Source organism: Musca vetustissima, unplaced genomic scaffold (genome assembly GCF_032173495.1).
Source record: "Musca vetustissima isolate MV318-11 ecotype Yass unplaced genomic scaffold, APGP_CSIRO_Mvet_v1 utg31086, whole genome shotgun sequence".
Taxonomy (NCBI): domain Eukaryota; kingdom Metazoa; phylum Arthropoda; class Insecta; order Diptera; family Muscidae; genus Musca; species Musca vetustissima.
Window position 1 is genome coordinate 318,648 of NW_026882799.1, and position 22,863 is coordinate 341,510.

The 22,863-nt window shown below is 29.5% G+C and overlaps 1 protein-coding gene across 1 annotated transcript in view; it reads right to left on the reverse strand.

Moving 5' to 3' along the window:
• LOC133329505 (facilitated trehalose transporter Tret1) overlaps window positions 1-22,863 on the reverse strand; it is a 46,523-nt gene that overhangs the window by 3,616 nt on the left and 20,044 nt on the right. The window contains exons 2-3 of the mRNA XM_061537978.1: window positions 950-1,092; window positions 681-791 (exon numbers count right to left, since the gene is read on the reverse strand). Of these exons, the coding sequence (XP_061393962.1) occupies window positions 681-791; window positions 950-1,067 (229 nt within the window). The 5' untranslated portion in view covers window positions 1,068-1,092. The remainder of the gene's footprint in view (window positions 1-680; window positions 792-949; window positions 1,093-22,863) is intronic.

The window sequence follows — 22,863 nt, forward strand, 5'->3', positions numbered from 1 at the left end:
TTTGTTCTTAAGTTTAATGTTACAAATTTAGACTTTATTTTTACGTTTTCCCAAAATGAAGTTAATTTGCAATAATGGATTTTGACAGCAAACTCAAGAAGTAGCTGATCTACCTGGAAGGTTTGTGGATGTTTATGGTTCGTTTATGCAAAATACCATTACAAGAGAATGAGTGAGTGAGAGGCAGATTTGACAGTTGTGTAACTGAGTATTTGTATGGATTATTTAGTAACATCAGCTGATATTAAATCAGCTGTTTTATGACAAGATGCATTAATTTGGTTATTATACGTTTTTTGAGATTTTCAATAAGAACACATCACACTGCAAATTCAATTAAATAACAACATTTATTTAAATTTCAATTTGGCTTTGAATTGTTCAAGAAATTTTAAATATTTTGTTTGACATGTAGTACGTTTACATTAAATCGTATTTCGTTAACCCAGTGGGTTTAAATTGCCAATTTCATTGTATATATGTTAAATAAATTCTAATAAAGTAGGTTAAAATGCCGCTATACGTTTTCATTGCTGGGTTTTATTGATAGACTTTTAGCAATATATTATCTAATTATTACTTCATCTATGTAGTAGGTTTGACCCAAAAAATCAACACACACTTTTGTACCTAACTGTACTAATAATAGTTTTTCTGTTGTTATTTATAGTCATACTTACTAAACCATGATATTTGTTCCTTATTTAAAACAATATCGCTGGGTTCTCGGCCATCGCCACCTTGTATGGCAGGTATAACAATTGTTGGGAAACCCAAGGTCATTCCATACACTGCAAAAAAAAACAACAACAATGAAATAAAAAATAACGTTAAACCACAAAAAAAAAACAATTAAGAAACATGTTGTAATACTAATGTTTTTACACAAATGAATTAAGTGTTTAAAGAAGAAGAAAAACAAAAACAGTAATGTTAATTAGTTATTTACCAAAAAGTAAAATATTTTTAACACTAACGGCTAAAAATTGTGGCAATGCTCGACGAAAATTGCTAATTTCCTGTGTATCGCCAGCGCTGATTGAAAAGCGACGATTTCCATTTTGCATAAACAATGGCCGATCATTAAGTGAACTGAAAATAAAGAGAAGAAGAAGAAGAGGGTTGGGAAATTACAAAATAGTTTCACAGCATATTGACTTTCTTTCCAAAACAAAACAAAAAACCCCCTACAGTATTTGACAATGGCAATGATGTTTGTGGCGATAATAATGATTATGATGAATTTGTTATAATAATTGCTGGCTTACACAACTAATTGTTTAATTGTTGTTTGGCTTTGGGTAAACAGCATAACATGAAGAGATCACACACCCATTATTTTTGAAAGTAACAAAAAAAAAAAAAAATAAAAAAATAAATAAATAAAACGAAATGACACAGTTAAACATGGTAATAATGGATAGAGAGTTGCCAACTATTATTTCTTTGCATTGTACAATAGTAGATTAGCGCTTTTTATTATCACATTAATAATCATAAATCAAGGCCTATTAATAAGGTCATCCAGAAAGATCATCTGTATATCAGCAAACCCATTATTGTGAAATTTTTGGCATGAAACTGGTGAACTTAATTTAATTTAATAAGGTGATGTATGGCAACAAAAACATTTGTCAAATTTTATCTAGACATTTTTCTCGTGGTTGGCAACATTGCACGTAGAATTAAAGTAGAAACCCATGGCATAACTATACAAGGTAGTCTCATGCAGTCATATGTTTCCAATTTATTCATAAATTTGCCTTTGACAACATTCAGCTTTCAAAATTTAAACGAAAATATCTTCCTTCGAAATGTACGCAAATCTTGTGTCCAGTGTCAAACATTTTAAGTTCCCTGCCTATAAAACCTATAAATACAAATTGCAACAATTGTAGTTAAATCTTAAGAACAATCTGGAGCTTTAGAAAAAAAAAATATATATATTTTTTAATTTGTTGACAATTTGCCAATCGCCATGCGTAACATTTTTTGAAATTTATTTTTCATTTTATTGGAAATTGATATTTGAATTCCACATTAAGAAGGGTTGCCATTATCAATTTCTCAAATGAGATTACCTTGTATAGTTATATAAATAGGTAGTCCATTTAGAGCAGCTGATGTCTCGATTAAAGTACGTAACCATGATGCAATAATAAGGTTATGTATCAAAACAAAAACATTTTTTTTCTTTTTTAATTTCTCTTTGCCTCAACCATCTCTCAAATTTGTCCATATATTTTACATGGTTGGAAACATTGCACATCGAATTCAAATAGAAATTACGAACTTTGACAGTTAATCAAGTCATCAGCTGCGCTAAATGGACTATCATGCCATGGTAGAAACTATAGGTTCGTTCGTTTACTGAATAATTTGTATAAATTATTACAAAATATTGTTCGTTTACCCAAAAGTCCAGTAAAATAGAGAAAATTGAGGTCACTGTCAAATGACAGTTGTGTTACTGAGTATTTGCAAATTGTTATAAGGAAAAACTTAATCAGTAAGTATTTTCTTGTACCATCAGCTGATATGTAATCAGCTGTTTTGATATGATTTGTGATTGTTTTGTGAATTTTGGATGGATGAAGAAAAAGCAAGTATTTATAAACAAAATCATTTTTCCGTTTGTTATCCATTTTTCTAATAAAAATGCTGTTTTTTTTTGTTTGCTCCAATTTGTTTGTTGATTTAATACAATTTTTTTTTTTAATTTTTGCCATTTTCTCTCTTGAGAACGATAAATTCGTATTTTACTCTCTGCAAATTCTTACTGAGTTAATGTTACTGAGAAAATAAACGAACACACTTTATTTTCCATGATTTTAAAGCAGCTGGCATACACCTGATCTCTCTGGATGCACTTACTAATGGTGTTTTTACACGATATGTGTTTTACATATGTGTTGTCACTTATTTCATCCATATGTAATTCCTTATGTGTGTCAAAATTAGCTGCATACACAAAACATTTATTTTTTGTATTCAAATCGGCATATGTATTTTACATAAAAACACTTTTATTTTTTTCTTAAATCAATATGATTTTTTTATTAAACACCTACAAATGAAATAATAATTTGTAATTATTGCCTCTTCATCCTTTTCTTTGACTTGCAATTGAAATATTTTCTTTCAACCATGTGTTTCATTCAAACAGCTGATTTCCTTATGTTTCACATACGAAAATAGAGCGCGTCCTATTCGGAAAAAAATACATATGTAATTGCATATTGTTTTGACACAGTGAAATTTCCGTATGTTTCATATGACGAGTTCGATTTCCATATGTAAATAAAGTGACAGCACATATGTAAAATACATATCGTGTAAAAACACCATAATATGTCAACTAGATCAGGATACATCATGGACATCATAAGTCAACTAGCATACAAATGTACGTTCGTCTTTAATTATATATATATTTAATATATATATATATTTAATATTAATAAAAATTAAAAACAAATATGTATATATTAAAAAAAACACATCCACCATAACCATGTTTTACTGTTTCTCATCAACTTTCGGCTTACAGACATTTGTCAGTGTTATTTATGTCAATATGATATTTACCCATTTTTTAAACCGTTCGATGGTGATTTTTTATTCGCCTCCATAATTAATAATGATGTGTACAAAAAGTAATAGCCGTTGCTGTTACGATTTGTTCGTGGACGATGAGCTGTTTTGCCGTAATTTTGTTTTTGATTTTTTATTTTGTGATGCGGTTAAATACCTTTCGCGTTACTTCCTCCGCGTATGCGTGTGTTATTATTACGTTAGCTTAACAATTAGCTGTCGTCTTTCATGGATATTATTTATTTTATTTCAATATTTTCACAGTCATAGTTAAGTGTCTTTTGAACATTGTTTTTTATTGATTTCTTTGGAATTGGGTTATTTTTGTTTTGACAAGTTTGTAATTGGCTCTGCGTTAAGTGAGAGAAAATCCGTTAAATTTAACTCATATATCTTCTAACTTCATTTGGTCAAATTTTTTATTGACAGGTGAAATTTTTAAAAAAGCTGCTTACAAATCCCAAATTAATTAGGTTAGTTTCTTGAAAATATAACACATACCTATATTTATGTTATATTTTCACGAGTGAGTGATATATGTATATAATATTTTTTAATACGAAAATTAATGTGAAATAATGAAATAGAATCTTCAAGGCTCTTCATTTAATCTTAAAGTACATTTACATATACGATTTTAAATCGAATTGATTAACGAAATCCAGAAATACACCCTGAACTGTTTACACATACCTTTAATCATGATCTAAATGTCGATCAGCTGATATTTGTTGATATACATACCAAATTAATAATTTGCGTCAAAAATGGAAATAAAAATTACAATTATATTTTGGATGAGTTAATATTCACTGGAGTCCTTGAGCTTTAGAGAATGAACGTGTTAAGTTTTCAATAAAAAAAATATCAGCTGACTCCTTTTGATCTGAATAATTTAACTGTGGTGTTTGCTCAGTGAGCAAGAAAGTAAATTTTAGTAAACAAAATAAATATATTGACTATGAAACAGCTAAAATGAAAATTTTTTGAAAATCGGAATATCTGTTAAATAATTTGGAACAAGTCTAGTTTAGGGGCCCCTCCCGGATCGTTTTGAAATTTTTACCACATGTAGTCCTTGGGGCCCACATGTAGTCCTTGATTACAGCAGTATACTTTTTTTTGTGGAAATCGGTATTTTCGGAGATATAGGCCTCCAAAGTTTCATGGGACCCTTGAATTTTCTCGTCATTTTTTTAAAATTCACTAAGGCAATATGTGTATCATTTTAAAGCATATGAAGCCCTGATTACAAAATATATCATATCAAATAAGTCCATACTTCCTGAGATATAGGTCTCCAAAATTCCGCGAGATCCTTCTGAAAAACCATATGGGTATCAATTAAAAGCGTCTGAAACACAAGTTGCAAAAATGTATCTTTATTATCAGAAATGTCCCTACTCTCCGAGATATGGGTGTCCAAAATTCTATGACTTGTTAAGCTTCGGCCGGGGATTTAAACTTTCTCCTATGGACAGATGCCAACACCGGCTACGCGACAGAATCTCCTTTTAATTAGAATAGTGTTAGTGGGTAGCTGGCCTTCGGCCGGGAATTTAAAACTTTCTCCTATGGACAGATGCCAACACCGGCTACGCGACAGAATCTCCTTTTAATTAGAATAGTTTTTGTGGGTAGCCGGCCTTCGGCCGCGAATTTAAGACTTTCTCCTATGGACAGATGGCAACACCGGCTACGCGACATAATTTTCTGTTAATAAACATTGTATACAATTTTACTGGATGTTGTAATTTTACGCCACATTCCAATAAAAGAGAATGGATTGAGCAGATTTGACAGCTGTGTTACTGCGGGTTTGGAAATCCAGTTAGAAAATTTAAGTTATATCAGCTGATATTTATTTAGCTCTTTAACACATGTAAACTTTTAAAAAATCGATAAAATTACTGTATATTGTAGTTATTCAACAAGTCTTTATAGGCAACAGACATTTCGAAGATCAGCTGTTTTTGTTTTTGGAATTCGTTTATTTGCATTTGGGGAAAACGGATTTTGACTTAATCGAAATAATTTGCGTAATCGAGATAATTTCAAATACAACACAGTTTTTTTGAACGAAAATAACGACAAAGCTTTCATTTGTTTACATTAAAATTCAATTATTACTTTTAAAAAAAGTTTATAATGAATATTAAACAGCATGAACATTATACTAAATCATGTAGAATGTAAACGTTCTATTAACCTATTTTAAAACCACACATGTTTATATGCATTAAACGTAAACAAATCTCAGCTGATCAGCGGTATATAATTTTATTACTACAGTCTAAACAGCTGGGATTTGGTATTTCAATTTAAAAATTGAGTCAATTTGGAAAGCATATTCTCGTGTTATTTCCAGTTATACTAGTCCTGATTTAGATTAGGCGAGTTTACTTGCGGCAATTTTTATCATTCTCTTTTAAACTTGCTTCATGCGTCTATACAAGGCAACTCGGTTTCAAAACTATTTTTTTTTTTTGACATTTTGTAAATGTTTTTTATGTTCGAAAAAGTTCTGGATTGGTATTTCAAATTACTGGCACAAAATACACAAAAACGAATTGCCAGAAAATTGCCGGTACGAGCAATTTTTTTCCATTTCTATTTCCCTTGCCACTCTCTCCTGCAAACAAAGACTTGCCGCAAGTAAACTTGCCCAATCTAAATTGGGACTTACTGTAAATATGACATATTAAGACATCACTACTGGGTAAACTTGCCCAATCTAAATTGGGACTTACTGTAAATATGACCTATTAAGACATCACTACTGGGTTGCATTTTTCTTGTTTTTTTTTTTAACTCAATTTTACTTCTTTTGCAATTCAACGATTATAACATAAAGACATTGGTATCAAATAAAACGGAATATGACATTGATGATATTATCTTCCAGAGATAATAAATTTGAAATTTCTTTTTAGTAATTTCTGTCAATTGTACTTTACGACTGTGTCAATGAACTGTTGCTTGGTTTTGAAGACAACATTTTGCAATCACAGTCTATGATTCTACAAGGGGAATCTAGCAATAAGTGAGTGACCTGTTATCACTGCATTCACGTTTTAAGTATTAATTGTTGGATTCTGATTTATTATTTTATGATTTTCTGCAAAATCTGGGGCAATAACATTTTTTAATGGGACAATGTTTAAAATATTAAAAAGCGACAATTTGTGATTTTTTATATGACGCATTTGGAATTTTTTGAATCTAAATAATTATACACGCCTTTAACGGAAATGTACATATTTTTTTTAATTAACTCCTTTCCATTCCTTTATTTTATAATTTTTTTTTACTTTTTCTATAGTTTTCCGGTTTGATATATTTAAGATTTCTTATATTAATCAATTATTTTCATTATTATTTTCCCATGAAAAAAGTATTAAATTTTTCTGTAACTAAAATCTTCTTTCATATCTCTCCTTTTTTAGAATTGTTTTTTTTTTTGACTTTTTAAAGTAATAATGAATTTAATTACTTAATATTTTTATATTCGATTATGTAATGGTGCTTTAATATTAAAATATTATGAAAATAACTGAATAACACTATAATTTAAATAAGCTAATAGCTTATATTTATTTTTTAAGGTTTTAAAAGTCTTTTAAGTCTTACTTTAAGATTTTTGACATATAAACAAAGGAATTGGCAATTGACACCCCTTTAGAATTGTAAACGTACTATAATATCATTTTTAACTATAAAGCTAATTGATTAAAGACAATAATTCTCATAATTGAATTTACAATCTATTGCTTGAACTTCAACCATTTAATCGCAGCAATCTTTATTTTCTACTAATCACAAAGATATTGATACTTTATATTTGGAGCATGATCTGGTATATTAGGAATTTCATTAAGAATTTTAATTCGAACTGAATTAGGACACCCTGGTGCTCTAATTGGTGACGATCAAGTTTATAATGTTATTGTAACTGCTTATCCTTTTTTTATATAATTGTATAATTATAACTTTTATAATTGGAGGATTTGGAAATCGAAATAATCCTTTAGTATTACGAGCTCTTGATATGGCCTTTCCTCGAATAAATAATATAAGTTTCTGACTTTTTCCTTCTGATTTAACTCTATTGCATGGCACAATATATAGGTAGTCCATTTAGCACAGCTGATGACTAGATTAACTGTCAAAGTGCATAATTTCTACTTGAATTCGATGTGCAACGTTGCCAACCATGTGAAATAATATAAGGAAAAATTTGACAGGTGGTCGAGACAAAAATAATAATAAGGTACATCATCTTATTATTGCATAATGCTCATTTTTTAGTCAAAAGTATAGTACAAAAGTGAGCTGGGACAGGATGAACAATTTACCCATCTTTATCTTCAATTATTGCTCATGTAGGAGCTTCTGGTGATTTAGCTATTTTCTCTATTCAATTTAATACTACGATTATAAGTATTTTATCCTTTTTCTCATTATGCAAAATTGTCGAAATGTAAGTTTTATCAGCTATACTCAATTAGCAGTCAATCAAAATAAAGACGAGATATCCTAAATTCAAAATATTAAAATTATGCCCACAAATCCAATACTCAGAGCGATAGGAAATATCTTCCCACCCAAAGCGTTTTATGATAAATCATCATTTAATTGTCATTTAAGTTGTAATTTACACTGTGTAAATGTAACAATAGTTTAACAATTTTTCAAGTTTTATACATATGTTTTTGGTCGGTTGGTAAGTGCATTAAAAACATATTTACACACGATTTTTAAAACAACTCGATTAACGAAATACAAAAATACCGCCTAACTGTTTACACATAGCTTTAATCATGATTTAAATGTCAATCAGCTGATGTTTTTTTTTTGCGCGAATTAATAATGTTATATGTATAATAACAAACATCAGCTGATCGACATTTAGATTATTATTAAAGGTATATATATAAACAAGTAGGTTGTATTTATGAACTCTAAGTATAACTAAACAAATATCAGTCAGATGATTCGTAAGTGCATTAAAACATATTTACACATACGATTTTAAAACAACTCGATTAACGAAATACAAAAATACCGCCCAAATGTTTACACAAAGCATTAATCATAACTTAAATGTCAATCAGCTGACGATTGTTGATTATATAAATTTGTGTGATAATTTATGGCCAATTTAGCCTGATTAAGAGACTAAACCCTTATTCGGTATTTTTTTCATGAATTAATGCTATATATATATATAAACCCCTTTTGTGTTTTTGCTTTAAAAAATACAGCAACTTAAAGCATGATAAAAATTAGAGTACTAATAACATACAACACTGGTTTTGTAGGAATAATAATTGTCTTTTTAGACTCAGCAGAAGTTTTTCAAATGAAATAGAAAACAAAACCATATTTCTTTAAAAAAAAAATTGCGGGACACTAATGTGAATTTTCACGCCATCGTCCCCTATGAGTTTTATTTACTTCAATACAAGACATTTAACACATTTTTTCTATTATGTCATTCTCAAGTGGTCAGGTAGTAAGAATGTCTAATTGTTTTCTATTTAAAGAAAATATTACAACAAATAAATCTCACCCAAGTTGACCTTCACAATTTAGAGGAATGTCATCATGTGTTTACCAGATTTGGATTATTTATCCTTTTTGGTGGCGGGAGAAGCCCTTAATGCAATAAAGTTCCTTCTACCTGAATGGAACTAAAATACCAACGAAATATTATCAAAATAGTATTGTGAAATATTTTAGAAGAAAATGGAATAAAAACCAAAAAATCGATGTGTCATCTAAAAATCTAATTGAAAAATTGAACACGTTATGTGCTATAAATATAGTTTTGTATTTATACTTACAAAAAACTCCCTATTAATTGGAATAATAAAATTTTCAAATAAATGTTTTTTGACCAAATATATAATTATCAAATTATATGGTTTTTTGTTACTATATGGCATTTAAAATAATAAAAACTAACATACCAGGTTAATGGATTCAATTTTATTATAATTGTTATTCATATTTTTATATGATTTATAAAAAAATATACGTACATATTTCTATATGTTTGTATGATTGTATATTATCATTCAGATATAGCGTAAATTGTGTATTACTTCATATAGTCATAATTGTAATTAATAATCAAATCATGTAGGTAACACGTACTAATATTTTTATTAGTACTGGTTTTAGCTACAGTAGTTTGCAGCCAAATGTGAACAGCTGATAGGTTTTGACAGCTTATTTCTTAAAAGAAGAACTTAAACAAGTATATATTACATTAAGTAAGACCAAGGGGATATTGAACGTATTATTTGGAGTATGAAATACCGAAATAAGTAAGAGGAAAAAGACAAACTAAAAGTTCGAAAATGGAGATATTATCACAGGCTCTTGAAGCACATTTACACTACCATTTTATTAAAATTATTATTAAGATTGATAAAATTTTTACCTTGGCACAATGAATAGGTAGTCCATTTAGCGCAGCTGATGTCTCGATTAACTGTCAAAGTGGGTAATTTCTACTTGAATTCGATGTGCAGTGTTGCCAACCATTTGAAATATTATAAGGAAATATTTGACAGATGGTCGAGACAAAAACCAATCATGATTTTTACATTTAGGTTTCACTTTTCTTTAATCGAGTGGATATAAAATCGATTATGAAAACAAATATCATATATACGTAAACAGCTTTCAGCAAATTTTTATTTATATGAATTTTGTAGGCGAAAAGGTTGCGAGGAAGAAAAACAAAAACAAATAGGTACTCCATTTAGTTCAGCTGACTATCAGATTAACTGTCAAAGTGCATAGTTTATATTTGATTTACTAGATAAAAATTGATACAGGGTCGAAAAAAACCGGTTTTTTTGTATCGATGCATCACCTTTGGGCTGTTCCTGTACTGCAAGAATCTACTAGATTTTACTATTTTTTTCGATATCATAAAGGAAAATTCGTTATCGTAGAAAGAAGTGGTAGATTCTTGTAGTACGGGAACAGACCACTTGTTATTGCATCATGATTTAAATAAAAGTCTAAACACATTAGATGTGTTTACACTATAGATATTATAGTGACAAAGTACATTATATTTAATAGCACCTATTTATATCAATTTAATATGCAAAATTAAATCAATCAATATCTCGATTTGTTCGAAATCCGATGCTAATTTGAGATAATTTCAAATACAACCCTGCTTTTGAATCAAAAAATGCATCACTTGATTGAAAAATTGCCAAATAAATTATGAAACCAGTTAGTGAAATGTGTAAAAGCGGATTTACATATAACATTTAATCACGATTTAAGGCTGAATCAGAGTTTATTTTCTTAATCAGGCTAAATTTACCATGATTTGTCATACAAATTTAAATCATTTTAAATCATAAACGAATTCATGATAATAATGAGATGCAACGCGGTTTTTGTACGAACAAATACAACTCTCTCACAATATACCAACATCGTTTTTATATTAACCGGTTGCCAAAATGCAAAAAATTAAAATTCAAAGGAAATTTGTTACTTTCCAAACGATCACAGGATTGTAAAAAACATGTCCATTGGTGTAATTCTTGTTTTCATTTTCAAATTGCAAAAACCGTACTTTTGGCGCGAATTAAAAATGTTGTATATATAATAACAAACATCAGCTGATCGACATTTAAATCGTGATTAAAGGTATATGTAAACAATTAGGTTGTATTTATGTACTTTAAGTATAACTAGACAAATATCAGTCAGATGATATATGTCAACAAATATCAGCTGACTGACGTTATATCATTTTAATACTATTCTAAACAGCTAGAATTTTGTTTGGTATTTTGTAAGGTATAGTCTAAACGCATCTTGACTACTCTAAGCCTTTTAAGACAAAATGGTATTTTATCAAGGTATGATTCAATAATCATACCTTGATAAAATAATCAAGGTAGGATTATCATGACCATCTGTCAAATTTTTCCTTATAATATTTCACATGGTTGGTAACATTGCACAACGAATTCAAGTAGAAATTAGGGATACGTAGTCGAGCACAAAAGTCGACTTTTAGACTTTTGCCTCTGACCAAAAAGTCGATTTTTAGAGTTTTCGATTTTTTCCTTTAACTAAAAAGTCGACTTTTCGATCTTTCGATTTTGTCAAACCTGTTCAAAATCGATTTTCGACTTTTACCAACTAAAGAAAAATCAACTAAAAATTTAATTTTATAAGAATTTATAAGAATTGTTGTCAACAGATGAAAAAAAAGTTATGGAATGTGTAATTTTTGGACAATTTCGGCTTTGTGATAATAAACCAAGAATTTATGAAGAAAATCGAAAGTCGACTTTGCGATTTTCTCAAAGGACAAAAGTCGATTTCGACTCTAAGACTTTTCAATACAAAAAGTCTATTAATCGATTAGTCGAAAGTCGATTTACTTATCCCTAGTAGAAATTACGCACTTTGACAGTTAATCAAGATATCAGCTGCGCCAAATGGACTACCTATTCATTGTGCCATGGTATAAACTATGCACTTTGACAGTTAATCGAATAGTCAGCTGCTCTAAATGGAGTATCTATTTATTGTGTCATGGCTCAAGGCAATTGACAATCGAAATTACATTAAATCTGCATTGAATGTATGTTAATCAAATTGGATATTATAATAGCCATTGTTTTCGGCATTTAGGTGAAATTTTATTGCCCAAAATGAAATTTTTGTTCATGGTGTACTTTGAACTTTAAGGTAGCAACAACACCACAAAAATAGATTTGTTTATGCCCTTAAACATCAAATAGTATTTATTAATGCATATTTTAAATTCAAAAATTTGTTGCTTTTATGTCGAGTTAATATATTGAACCAGTTTTTTAAATTAATCTTGCTTTATCAAATCAAATAATTAATTTGCGGTTAATATCGCGTGCCAACATTTATCTTACGAATTGAGAATAAAAAATGTTGCTGTACAAAAATAACTAATTTGAGTATGGGCTTTTTTTATAAAGCACGTGTATTTATTAAAACATAACCTTATTATAGAAAACAAAATGATATTTCCGATGACGTTGATATTTGTGGGAGATAGTTTTTGTAGTTGGAAGGCAAAATTTTTGTTTAGCAACAAACCTTAAATGACAATTAAAATAACGATTTATCTTAAAACAAATGTAAATGTACCTTTAAAGGCCAACTTAATTAACGACTTATTTGTTATTTTGCTAGAATTAAACCAAAAAGTCTCTTCGAAGAAACTTGTTTGTCAAAACCTCATTGTTCACATTTTTATACGGTGTAATAGTACAATTTGGCCACAAACTTAAGAAACAGCTGATTTTCGTTAATGAACTTATTTATTGGAACAGCTGACTTATTAGTCAGCTGGTTTTAGTCATTATTACTATTTTCCTTCTTTTTGAATTAATTACATCTTTCAAATCGATTTTAACTCTTTATCTTTTATTTATTTTACTGTTATTTTTTATTTATTTTACTATCAGGAAAACAACACGAAAGTAAATTTTTATTTAAATATTATTAAAACACGTTCGATGTAAACATTACGGAAGAATAAATCACACATATGAAATTAAAAAGTTTTTAAGTGCAAAAATACAATCTGTAAACACTGTATATTGCGCTATGTTATAAGACCATATGTGATCGAAGACGACAGACATCCATATGCATTCTTAGGCGATATGGCTAACAAAAATACTGACATGGAAGTCCAAATATGGCAAGTAAATACAATTGTTAAGGGTAATTGACCGCAACACTGGCATTCATATGTGGCAGGGACTTTGAACTTTTTTTTATACATAAAAAACAGAAAAGGAAGAAATCAACAAATGAATATGGGTCAAATCTGTCTGTCAATGTCGACATAAAATCTTTTTAAAGATTATTCTCAAATATATCCGTTAAAATTATTATTGATTATTTATAATGTATTACGGAAGACAGTCAATAACTTGGGATATTCTCCATCTAATGGTCAATGCTTTAAAAAAATGCAATTCAACGAACAACAACATTAAGTTCAATAGAGTTTATTCGAAAGTCTGGAGAAATGTTATCAGCAATCAATGTATATTCATTGTGTTATTGAGAGTCGTATGGAATTTTTTTATATAATCATCGACAATATCACATTAAATACCACATTAAAGATAGGTCAGAAGACATCGAGACGTCACCGGAAAGAACCAGCGATATAATTATTTAATTTGTTGTTTACATGGAGTATGGTATAATAAAATAAATAAAACGGAATTTACATTAGAACTTTTTACCGGTTTAACCATGATGCAATAATAAGGTGATGTATCAAAACAAAAATATTTTTTTTGTCTCGATTATCTGTCAAATTTTTCCATATAATATTTCAAAATTTTGGCAGCATTGCACATCGAATTCAAGTAAAATTAACCACTTTGACAGTTCATCAAGACACCAGCTGCTCTAAATGGACTACCTATTCATTGTGTCATGGGTTTAACCTACTTTATGAGGATTTATTTGGCATATATTCAAAGGAATTGACCACTTAAACCCACAGAGTTAACTAAATCCGGTATAATATAAACGTACTATAAAACAAAATAATAAATTGAAAGGTTGCAATAAATGTTTTGATTTTTTCCAAAAATATTTGGGTTATTAAAACTTTTCAAATTTATAAAGGAAATATCGAAGACTATTTCATTACTGTAGGATCTGGAACATAGTTACGGTTGCTGTTACTTTTGAAGCTTATTTATTCTATGTAATTATTTGACTCATTGTAAACATAGCAAGAGTGAAGAATTTAAAGGATGATCTGATTGGCAACACTAATAATGCAATAAACATAAAGCGGCCCACACACGTCAAACATGTGCGTGTTATCGGTGTAAACGAAAAAATTGCAAAAAAAAATTGGGAAACCTTTATTGATGTTTTTAAACACAACCTGCAGTGCCAAACAAACTTTTTTTCTCGGAATAAAATAAAATTAATAAAAAATATTCGATGTTTTTTTTGCATAGTCAATATAGCTGTCCATCTTTACGCTTCAAAAATTAAATTCGAAATGAAGTTTTGTGGATTCGTTTGACGTATTTAGGCTAGCGGTTTCACACCAATCGAATTCACATGTTTGACGTGTATATACCGCTTAAAGGATGATCGTTCAGACCATGGCACAATGAATAGGTAGCCATTTAGCGCAGCTGATGTCTTTTATACTTGAATTCGATGTGCAGTGTTGCCGACCATTTCAAATATTATATAGAACATTTTGACAGATAATCGAGACAAAAACAAAGGTTTTTGTTGGTATACATCGCCCTATTATTGCATCATGGTTCAGACCATAGCTTTTAACTAATAATGTGTCTTATCTCGATTTAATTGCTTAATCGAGCTGAAGTTGCCTCGATTTAACACACAAAATTAAATCCTCTATCGCAGCAAAAATATGCATCACTTTCACAAAAATTACCAAAATGACAACTTTATACGCTTTAAAATAAGTTTAAATTCTATTGCTGAAAAATTACATTATGCATTTTGAAAAATTGCCACAGAAATTATGAAACCACTGCAATGTTTATGTATACTAAAGCAAAAAACAGCTGATTGGCAATTTGATATTAATGCTAGTCTAAACAGCTGAAATGTTGTACCATGCATAGTCAAAATAGGCCTTAAGGGTCCCATACACTATACATCATACCGTACAGCATTTATCATAGTATGTGTAATTTTTTGAAAGTTTGTTTGTGTATGTGTGACACACACAACGCATGAAGAAAATCAAAATAGTTTTGATTTGAAAATGAAACCCTTTCAATCTGGTGAATAATATTCATTTTGAAAGTTGTCAGTAAATAATTTTGTGTACAAAACAAAAAGAATTGTGTCGGAATAAAACAACAACTGAATTTACGACTCAAAATGCAATTTTTGGGACAAAAATCTATTTTGTGGAATAATGATTTACACTAGTCAATCGGCATGACGGCATGAGTGTATGGGACCCTTTAGGTATGTTTGATTACTTTATAATTTTTACACTTTTGAACTGAAATCTCTTCATTTACATCATGATACAATAACATTACGATGTATCAAAACAAAAGCATCTGTTTTTTATTCGACCATCTGTCAAACTTTATCTAGTAATATTTCTCGTGGTTGGCAACATTGCACGTCGAATTCAAGTAGACACCATGATGCAATAATGTATCGAAACAAAAATCGTTGTTTTTGTATCGAACATCTGTCAAATTTTTCCATATAATATTTCACATGGTTGGCAACATTGCGCATCCAATTCAAGTATGCATTTCTCATTTTGACAGTTCATCAAGCCATCAGCTGCGCTAAATGGACTACCTATTTATTGTGCCATGGAAGAAACAATGCACTTTGACAGTTAATCTGACAGTCAGCTGAGATAAACGGGGTACCTAATTATTGTGGCATAATTTACGCCAAATAATTTCAAAACTAGATGCGTATTAAACAATATTTAACTACAAATTTATTTTTTTGTGTACGTTTTGCATATATTTGAAAAATCTTATAAACATTGCCGTTATAAACATGTGAACACACTTTCATATATTATTCTCAATGTTTATGAAGTAATATAATAATAAACGCACCTGCCATCCTATGTTAGAAGATTTTAGAAGAAACCAGTATTTTTGATTATAACTGTGCATTTAGAACATTAAGCTACAATAGCAATGTTTTTTACAAGAGTGGATTAATATTAATATTAAGACAATCAAATTCACAATTTAATTTAATTGTTTTATTATGTAAAATTTTTGATGTAAACATAGTTTTCTTCTGTCAAAATAAAGCTGTCAAAATATTTGTTTTTGTCTCGGACGTCTGTCAAATTTGTCCTTATAATATTTCACATGATTGGCAACATTGCACATCGACTTCAAGTAAAAATTACGCACTTTTGCATTTAATCGAGTCATCAGCTGCGCTTAATGAACTACATATTTATTGTGCCATTTAAAAAGGTGATATATCAAAACAAAAGCATCTGTTTTTATTCGACCATCTGTCAAATTTTATCTAATAATATTTCTCATGGTTGGCAACAATGTGCGTCGAATTCCAGTAGATACTATGCACTTTGACAGTTAATCGGATAGTCAGCTGCACTAAATGGTATACCTATTTATTGTGTCATGAAAGAGCAAAATCATGGTACAATAATATAAGATAGATTATGTTTTAAAAATTAAGGAAAAATAAAACTTTGACTTTTGGCTTTAACTTGTTAATTGATATATTTATTGTCAAATATTAAAAACCATTCATAAATTTTGTCAGTTTATCGAAGTGTCAACTACTGCTGAAGGTAAGAGCAGTTTTACATTGATCAAAAATCCAAAAATTAAACTTGTTAAACAAAACTCAACTAATATTTCAAATGACCAAATTAATTATAACAGCTGTTCACACTTGAAAATTATTTTTAAACTTAACAAATACACACAACATTTAAATTACAAACAACAGCAAATACAACAACTAAACGATTTCAACACTTATTTTAATTAATACTTTAACTTCAAATGTGATTAATTCTACGGAAACTTGTCGGCTATTAGTTAAGTGTTATACAAAAAAGTTGAATGACATGACAGGAAGTTATTGGCATATGTCCGTTGAAATTATTCATGTTCGATTTAATTGAAAATAATTAATAAAATATTTAATTAATATTAAATATTAGGAGAATATTTAAATAAAATTCGGGAACTGAAATCCATTTCAAAATTAGCTTGCAATCCTTCAAAATGGAAACTAAATGACGTATGTTGATAAAAATGTGTGATTTGTTTGGAGTTACAATTGACATTAATAAAATGATCTCGAAAACAGCTGATCATAAATGTGTCAGTTTAATAATCAGCTGATTGAACTTTATTCCTGCAAAGAGGAGTAAGTAATATGAACAGTAAAAATAATACACTTACTAGTTTTACTATTTAAAAGGTATATAAATACGGAAAATAATTTCTTCGAAAAAAGCTATTGTATGTTTACATAAAATGTGTTTAAATAAAATAAACCATTTTAATTACATGTGGCGTACATTTTCATTAAAGGTATAAAGTCAAACTCATGGCACAATAAATAGGTAGTCCATTTATCGCACCTGACGTCTCGATTAGCGGTCAAAGTGCGTAATGTCTACTTGAATTTAATGTGCAATGTTGTCAACCACGTGAAATATTTTAAGGAAAAATTTGATAGATGGTCGAGACAAAAATAAAGGTTTTTGTTGTGATACATCACCTTATTATTGCATCATGGTCAAACTGTTGCAAAAAGTAGATCGTTAATACAAAAAATATATTTACAATAAATTTACAATTATCAATAAATCTCCGATCAGCTGATTTATTGATCAGATGTTTTGTAAATATTTTTTTGTATTAATGTTCTACACTTTGCTTTGATTTCAGAAAACAAAATGAGAAAATCATATAAAAAATAAAAACCTTTTTTTTGTATTTTGAAGTCCTATTTACACGTTGATCAAAATATTCTTTCAACGTTGATCAAAATATTTTGAAGCTAATTTACACTATTGGTAATTGTTTATATTGAAAATATTGACTTTGAACAGCTATTTTGATTATTTTGAGAAATAGTTTAGTATTAATAACTATGGACGACGACACGGTCATCAGCATTTTTTAATATTGGAGGAAGAAGTAGCTGATAACAATGAAGAAAGAAGAAAACAAAAGCAACATTGGATTCGGACTTTTCTTTTGGAAGGTGATGGTGTGTATTTTTTAGGGAGCGATTAAAACGGAATGATCCCGAACTATACAAACACATTGCACGAATGTCGCCAGACGATTTTGATGTTTAATAGAAAAGGCCAATACTAATATTAGGGAATCTATATGCCCCGGAGAATGCCTGACAATAACATTGAGATTTTTAGCGACTGGGGACAGCTATGCAAGTCAGACGTTCTCTTTCCATTTCATATTAATTTATTAATTATAATTTAATTCGTAAGTGATTTAATTCCATTGTCACTTGCCGCAACAAAAGTGTGCAAATAAAAACATATGATATGTATTGATCAAAAGAATGAACATGCTGTCAAAATATTTCTAGTCATCAATATTGCCAGATGCGATTTTGATGCCTTTGTTCAAGAAATTTTAGGAACAGCTGATCTTAATACCTACATATTTACATGGCATAATAAATAGGTAGTCTATTTAACGCAGCTGATGTCTCGATTAACTGTCAAAGTGCGTAGTTTCTACTTGAATTCGATGTGCAATGTTGCCAACCATGTGAAATATTATAAGGAGAAATTTGACAGATCACCTTATCATTGCATCATGCATATTCCGGGTAAATTTGCCCCTGTCCTGGGTGGTTTTACAAAATATTTCACTTGCTGCGTATTTATGAAAAAATAAATAATTACTATTGGAATAAATATTGTCAAGTCTTTATTTCTTCTTCTTTTCGTAAAATCTGAACATCAAAAACGTAATAAAAAATAGTCTGCATATTCTTAAATGTCGTAATATTTTAAGAATTTAATATCCAAAACAATCGTAAATGTTACGGGCACCCGGTAACATTGTCAAGGGCACGAGATGCGCTAATGTTTCTGTTTTGGTTTTTTGCATACGAATGCATGCAAGCAATGATTACTGACGTGTTTGAGCAAAACAAAAAAATGTAAAACACGTTTTGTTTTTGTTTAACCAAAAAACCAGGTGATTGTGTGCGTTTTCTTGTTACCCCTTGCATTTAAATTAGGTTATTTCAGAGTAAGAAGAAAAAACAAACGAAAGTACAAAGAAGAAGTAATAAAATGTGCAATTGTGAAATTAAAACTAGGAGACGACATTAAAAAAGACAATTATTGATAATCTATTTATATCAACTCTAAATAAAATTAATTTTATATAGAAATAACTAAAATACATGTTTCATAAAAATAAATATACTTAAACATCATCACTCAGTTCGAACAGCTGTTTCTTAATTATGATGTCAATCATGATGCAATAATAAGTTTATGTATCAAAACAAAAACAAAGGTTTTTGTCTCGACCATCTGTCAAATGTTTCCTTATAATATTTCACATAGTTGGCAACATTGCTCATCGAATTCTAGTAGAAATTACACACTTTGACAGTTAATCAAGACATCAGCTGCGCTAAATGGACGACATATTTATTGTGCCATGGGTGTCAATATACTTTATTTTGCAAGATCTATTAATAAGGTCATCCAGCTAGCGAAAGTCAGCTGTTTTTTTCTCACGTCTAATGTCATTTACGTTTTTATAATGGAAGTCAATTCACAATAATAGATTTTGAAAGAAAACTTGAGAGGCCGCTGATATCCAGCTGGTCTCCCTGGATGACCTTATTTATGGACCTTGTTATTGTGAATTGAAATAACCTCATGTTATTCTCTCATATGTAAATATAGTATTAGATAAAACACAGCCCTGGAAAAATGATGCAATAATAAGATGATGTATCAAAACAAAAACATTTAACATGGTTGGCAACATTGCACATCAAACTCAAGTAGAAATTACGCAGTTTGACAGTTACTTATTGTACCATGGCTCTGAGAAAATTATGCATAATAAGTTGATGTATCAAAACAAAAACATTTGTTTTTTTTTCATTCGTCAATCTGTCAAATTTTATCTAGTAATATTTCATATGGTTGGCAAAATTGCAACTCTAATTCAAATAGAAAATATGCACTTTGACAGTTAATCAGATAGTCAGCTGCGCTGTGCCATGTCTGGAACGAAGCTAATATTTTTATGCCCTTCAATGGGAAATATCACACCAGAAAGTTAACAGATTTTTTTTTTTTTTTTAATTTATCATTTAATATGCGTAGCAAAGTTTTAAAACAAATTTGCATAAATAAATTTATTATGCGTAAAACCTTAGTTTATCTTTAAAATATTGACTCATAGGAACATAGGGCAAAATATGTTTGTTTTTGTTTAAACAAAATGGAAAAAGCCTTGAGGTAAAAACATGAATTTAAATTTGCACACGTCAATGTTTAAACATTTCTTATGGTATATTCAGATATATAATAAATTATAAGAGATTAATTAAAATATTGATCGATATTGCTAATTTTCGATAACGATTAAAATAAATATTCATGGATGACAAATTTAAAATAATAATAGCTATAGGTGTGTTCGTTTAGTTTTTCAGTAAAAATATACCCAATAATAAGGTGATGTATCAAAACAAAAAAAAATTTTTTGGATTATCTGTCAATTTTTTCTCTAGTAATATTTGTCATGGTTGGCAATATTGCACGTCGAATTGAAGTAGAAAACATGATGCAAAAATAAGGTGATAAGGTGATCAAAACAAAAACCTTTGTTGTTGTCTCGACGATCTGTCAAAATTTTCCTTATAATATTTCACGTTGTTGGTAACATTACACATAATTTCAAGTAGAAATTGCGCACTTTGACAGTTAATCAAGACATCGGCTGCTCTAAATGGACTATCTATTTAATGTGCCATGGTAGAAACCATCTAAATGGACTACCTCTCAAGTTTGCTGTCAAAATAATTGTGAATTGTGCGAAATTTTTGACATGGATTTCGATTATCTTGGTGACCTTATTAATAGATCTTGGTAGAAACTACGCACTTTGCCAGTTAACCGTATAGCCAGCTGTGCTAAATGGACTACCTATTTATTGTACCATGATATATTAATAAGTTCACCCAGCAAACGAAAGTCAGCTGATTTGTCTAATATAAAAAAAATAATAATGGAAATCAATTCACAATAATGGATTTTGACAGCAAACTTGAGAATCAGCTGATATCAAGGCCTTAATATGCCTTGCTCGGTTGATAGAGTCTATTTTATCAAGAAAAAATATTACTGTTCTTATATTTTTTTTATAATTTAAGAACTGCTTTTATTGGTTTTAGTTATTTTTCATTTTGTTTATTATTTATTGAAATTAAAACGGGACTCCATAACATTAAAATAATAAAAATGAATAAGAAAATAAATAAAATCACAGTTAAAAATTAAATATATCACAGAACTGGTTTTTAAGTGATTTGCAATTGAATACTGAATCATTGCTGATTGGGTCCTTGATCCGGAATTCCATTGAAAAATCATTTTGACTGGTGATTCCCTTTTCTCTTCGAGATGAAGAGAATTGAGAAGCCTCTCTATTTTCAACCTGCGACTGTTTGGGTGCGATTTATTGTTCGGAGAGGACCTTACTTTATTCTTACTATCGAGATATGATTATTGATTTTTATGAAAGAGTTTGTGTGTGTGCTTTAACACATTACCTTTTTTTCTTAGGTCCTAGTGATAAAGATAAGGTCATGATATAATGAAAAGGTGATGTATCAAAACAAAAACATTTTTTTATTTGATTATCTGTCAAATTTTTCCTTATAATATTTCACATGGTTGGCAACAGTGCACATCGATTTCAACATGGCACAATGAATAGGTAGTCCATTTAGCGCAGCTGATGTCTTGATTAACTGTCAAAGTGGGCAATTTCTACTTGAAATCAATGTGCAGTGTTGCCAATTATTTGAAATATTATATGGAAAAATTTGACAGATAATCGAGACAAAAACAAAGGTTTTTGTTATGATACATCACCTTATTATTACATAATGGATTTCAAGTAGAAATAATGCCATGGCTTATAAATAAAGTCACCCAGGGAGACCAGCTGGATATCTGCTCCACTTAAGTTTGCTGTCAAAATGCATTATTGTGAATTGACTTCCATTATGAAAATGTAAACAAAGTCGAAATTTTTGACATTAGACTTGAGAAAAAAACAGCTGTTTTCCGATTTCGATTGCTATCTTGGTGACCTTATTAATAGATCTTGAATAATGCACTTTGACAGTTAATCGAAACATCAGCTGCGTTAAATGGACCACCTATTTATTGTGCCTTGGAAAAGGTCTTCAATGATAGAATTTATGAGTTGATAAAGGACATTGGTCGGCTTCCTTATCGTAGCAAGTGCTGCAAGTGAGCTCTTGGTGGCTCGAATGTATATTAAATTTGCCATTCCGCTCCGCTTGCCACACGGAGGTCACATAAACATCAGAACAATATATTTTAATAATGTCATCCTGCAAACAAAAGTCATATGATTTTTCTCATGTCTAATGTCGAAAATTTGGACTTTGTTTGTGTTTTCATAATGGAGG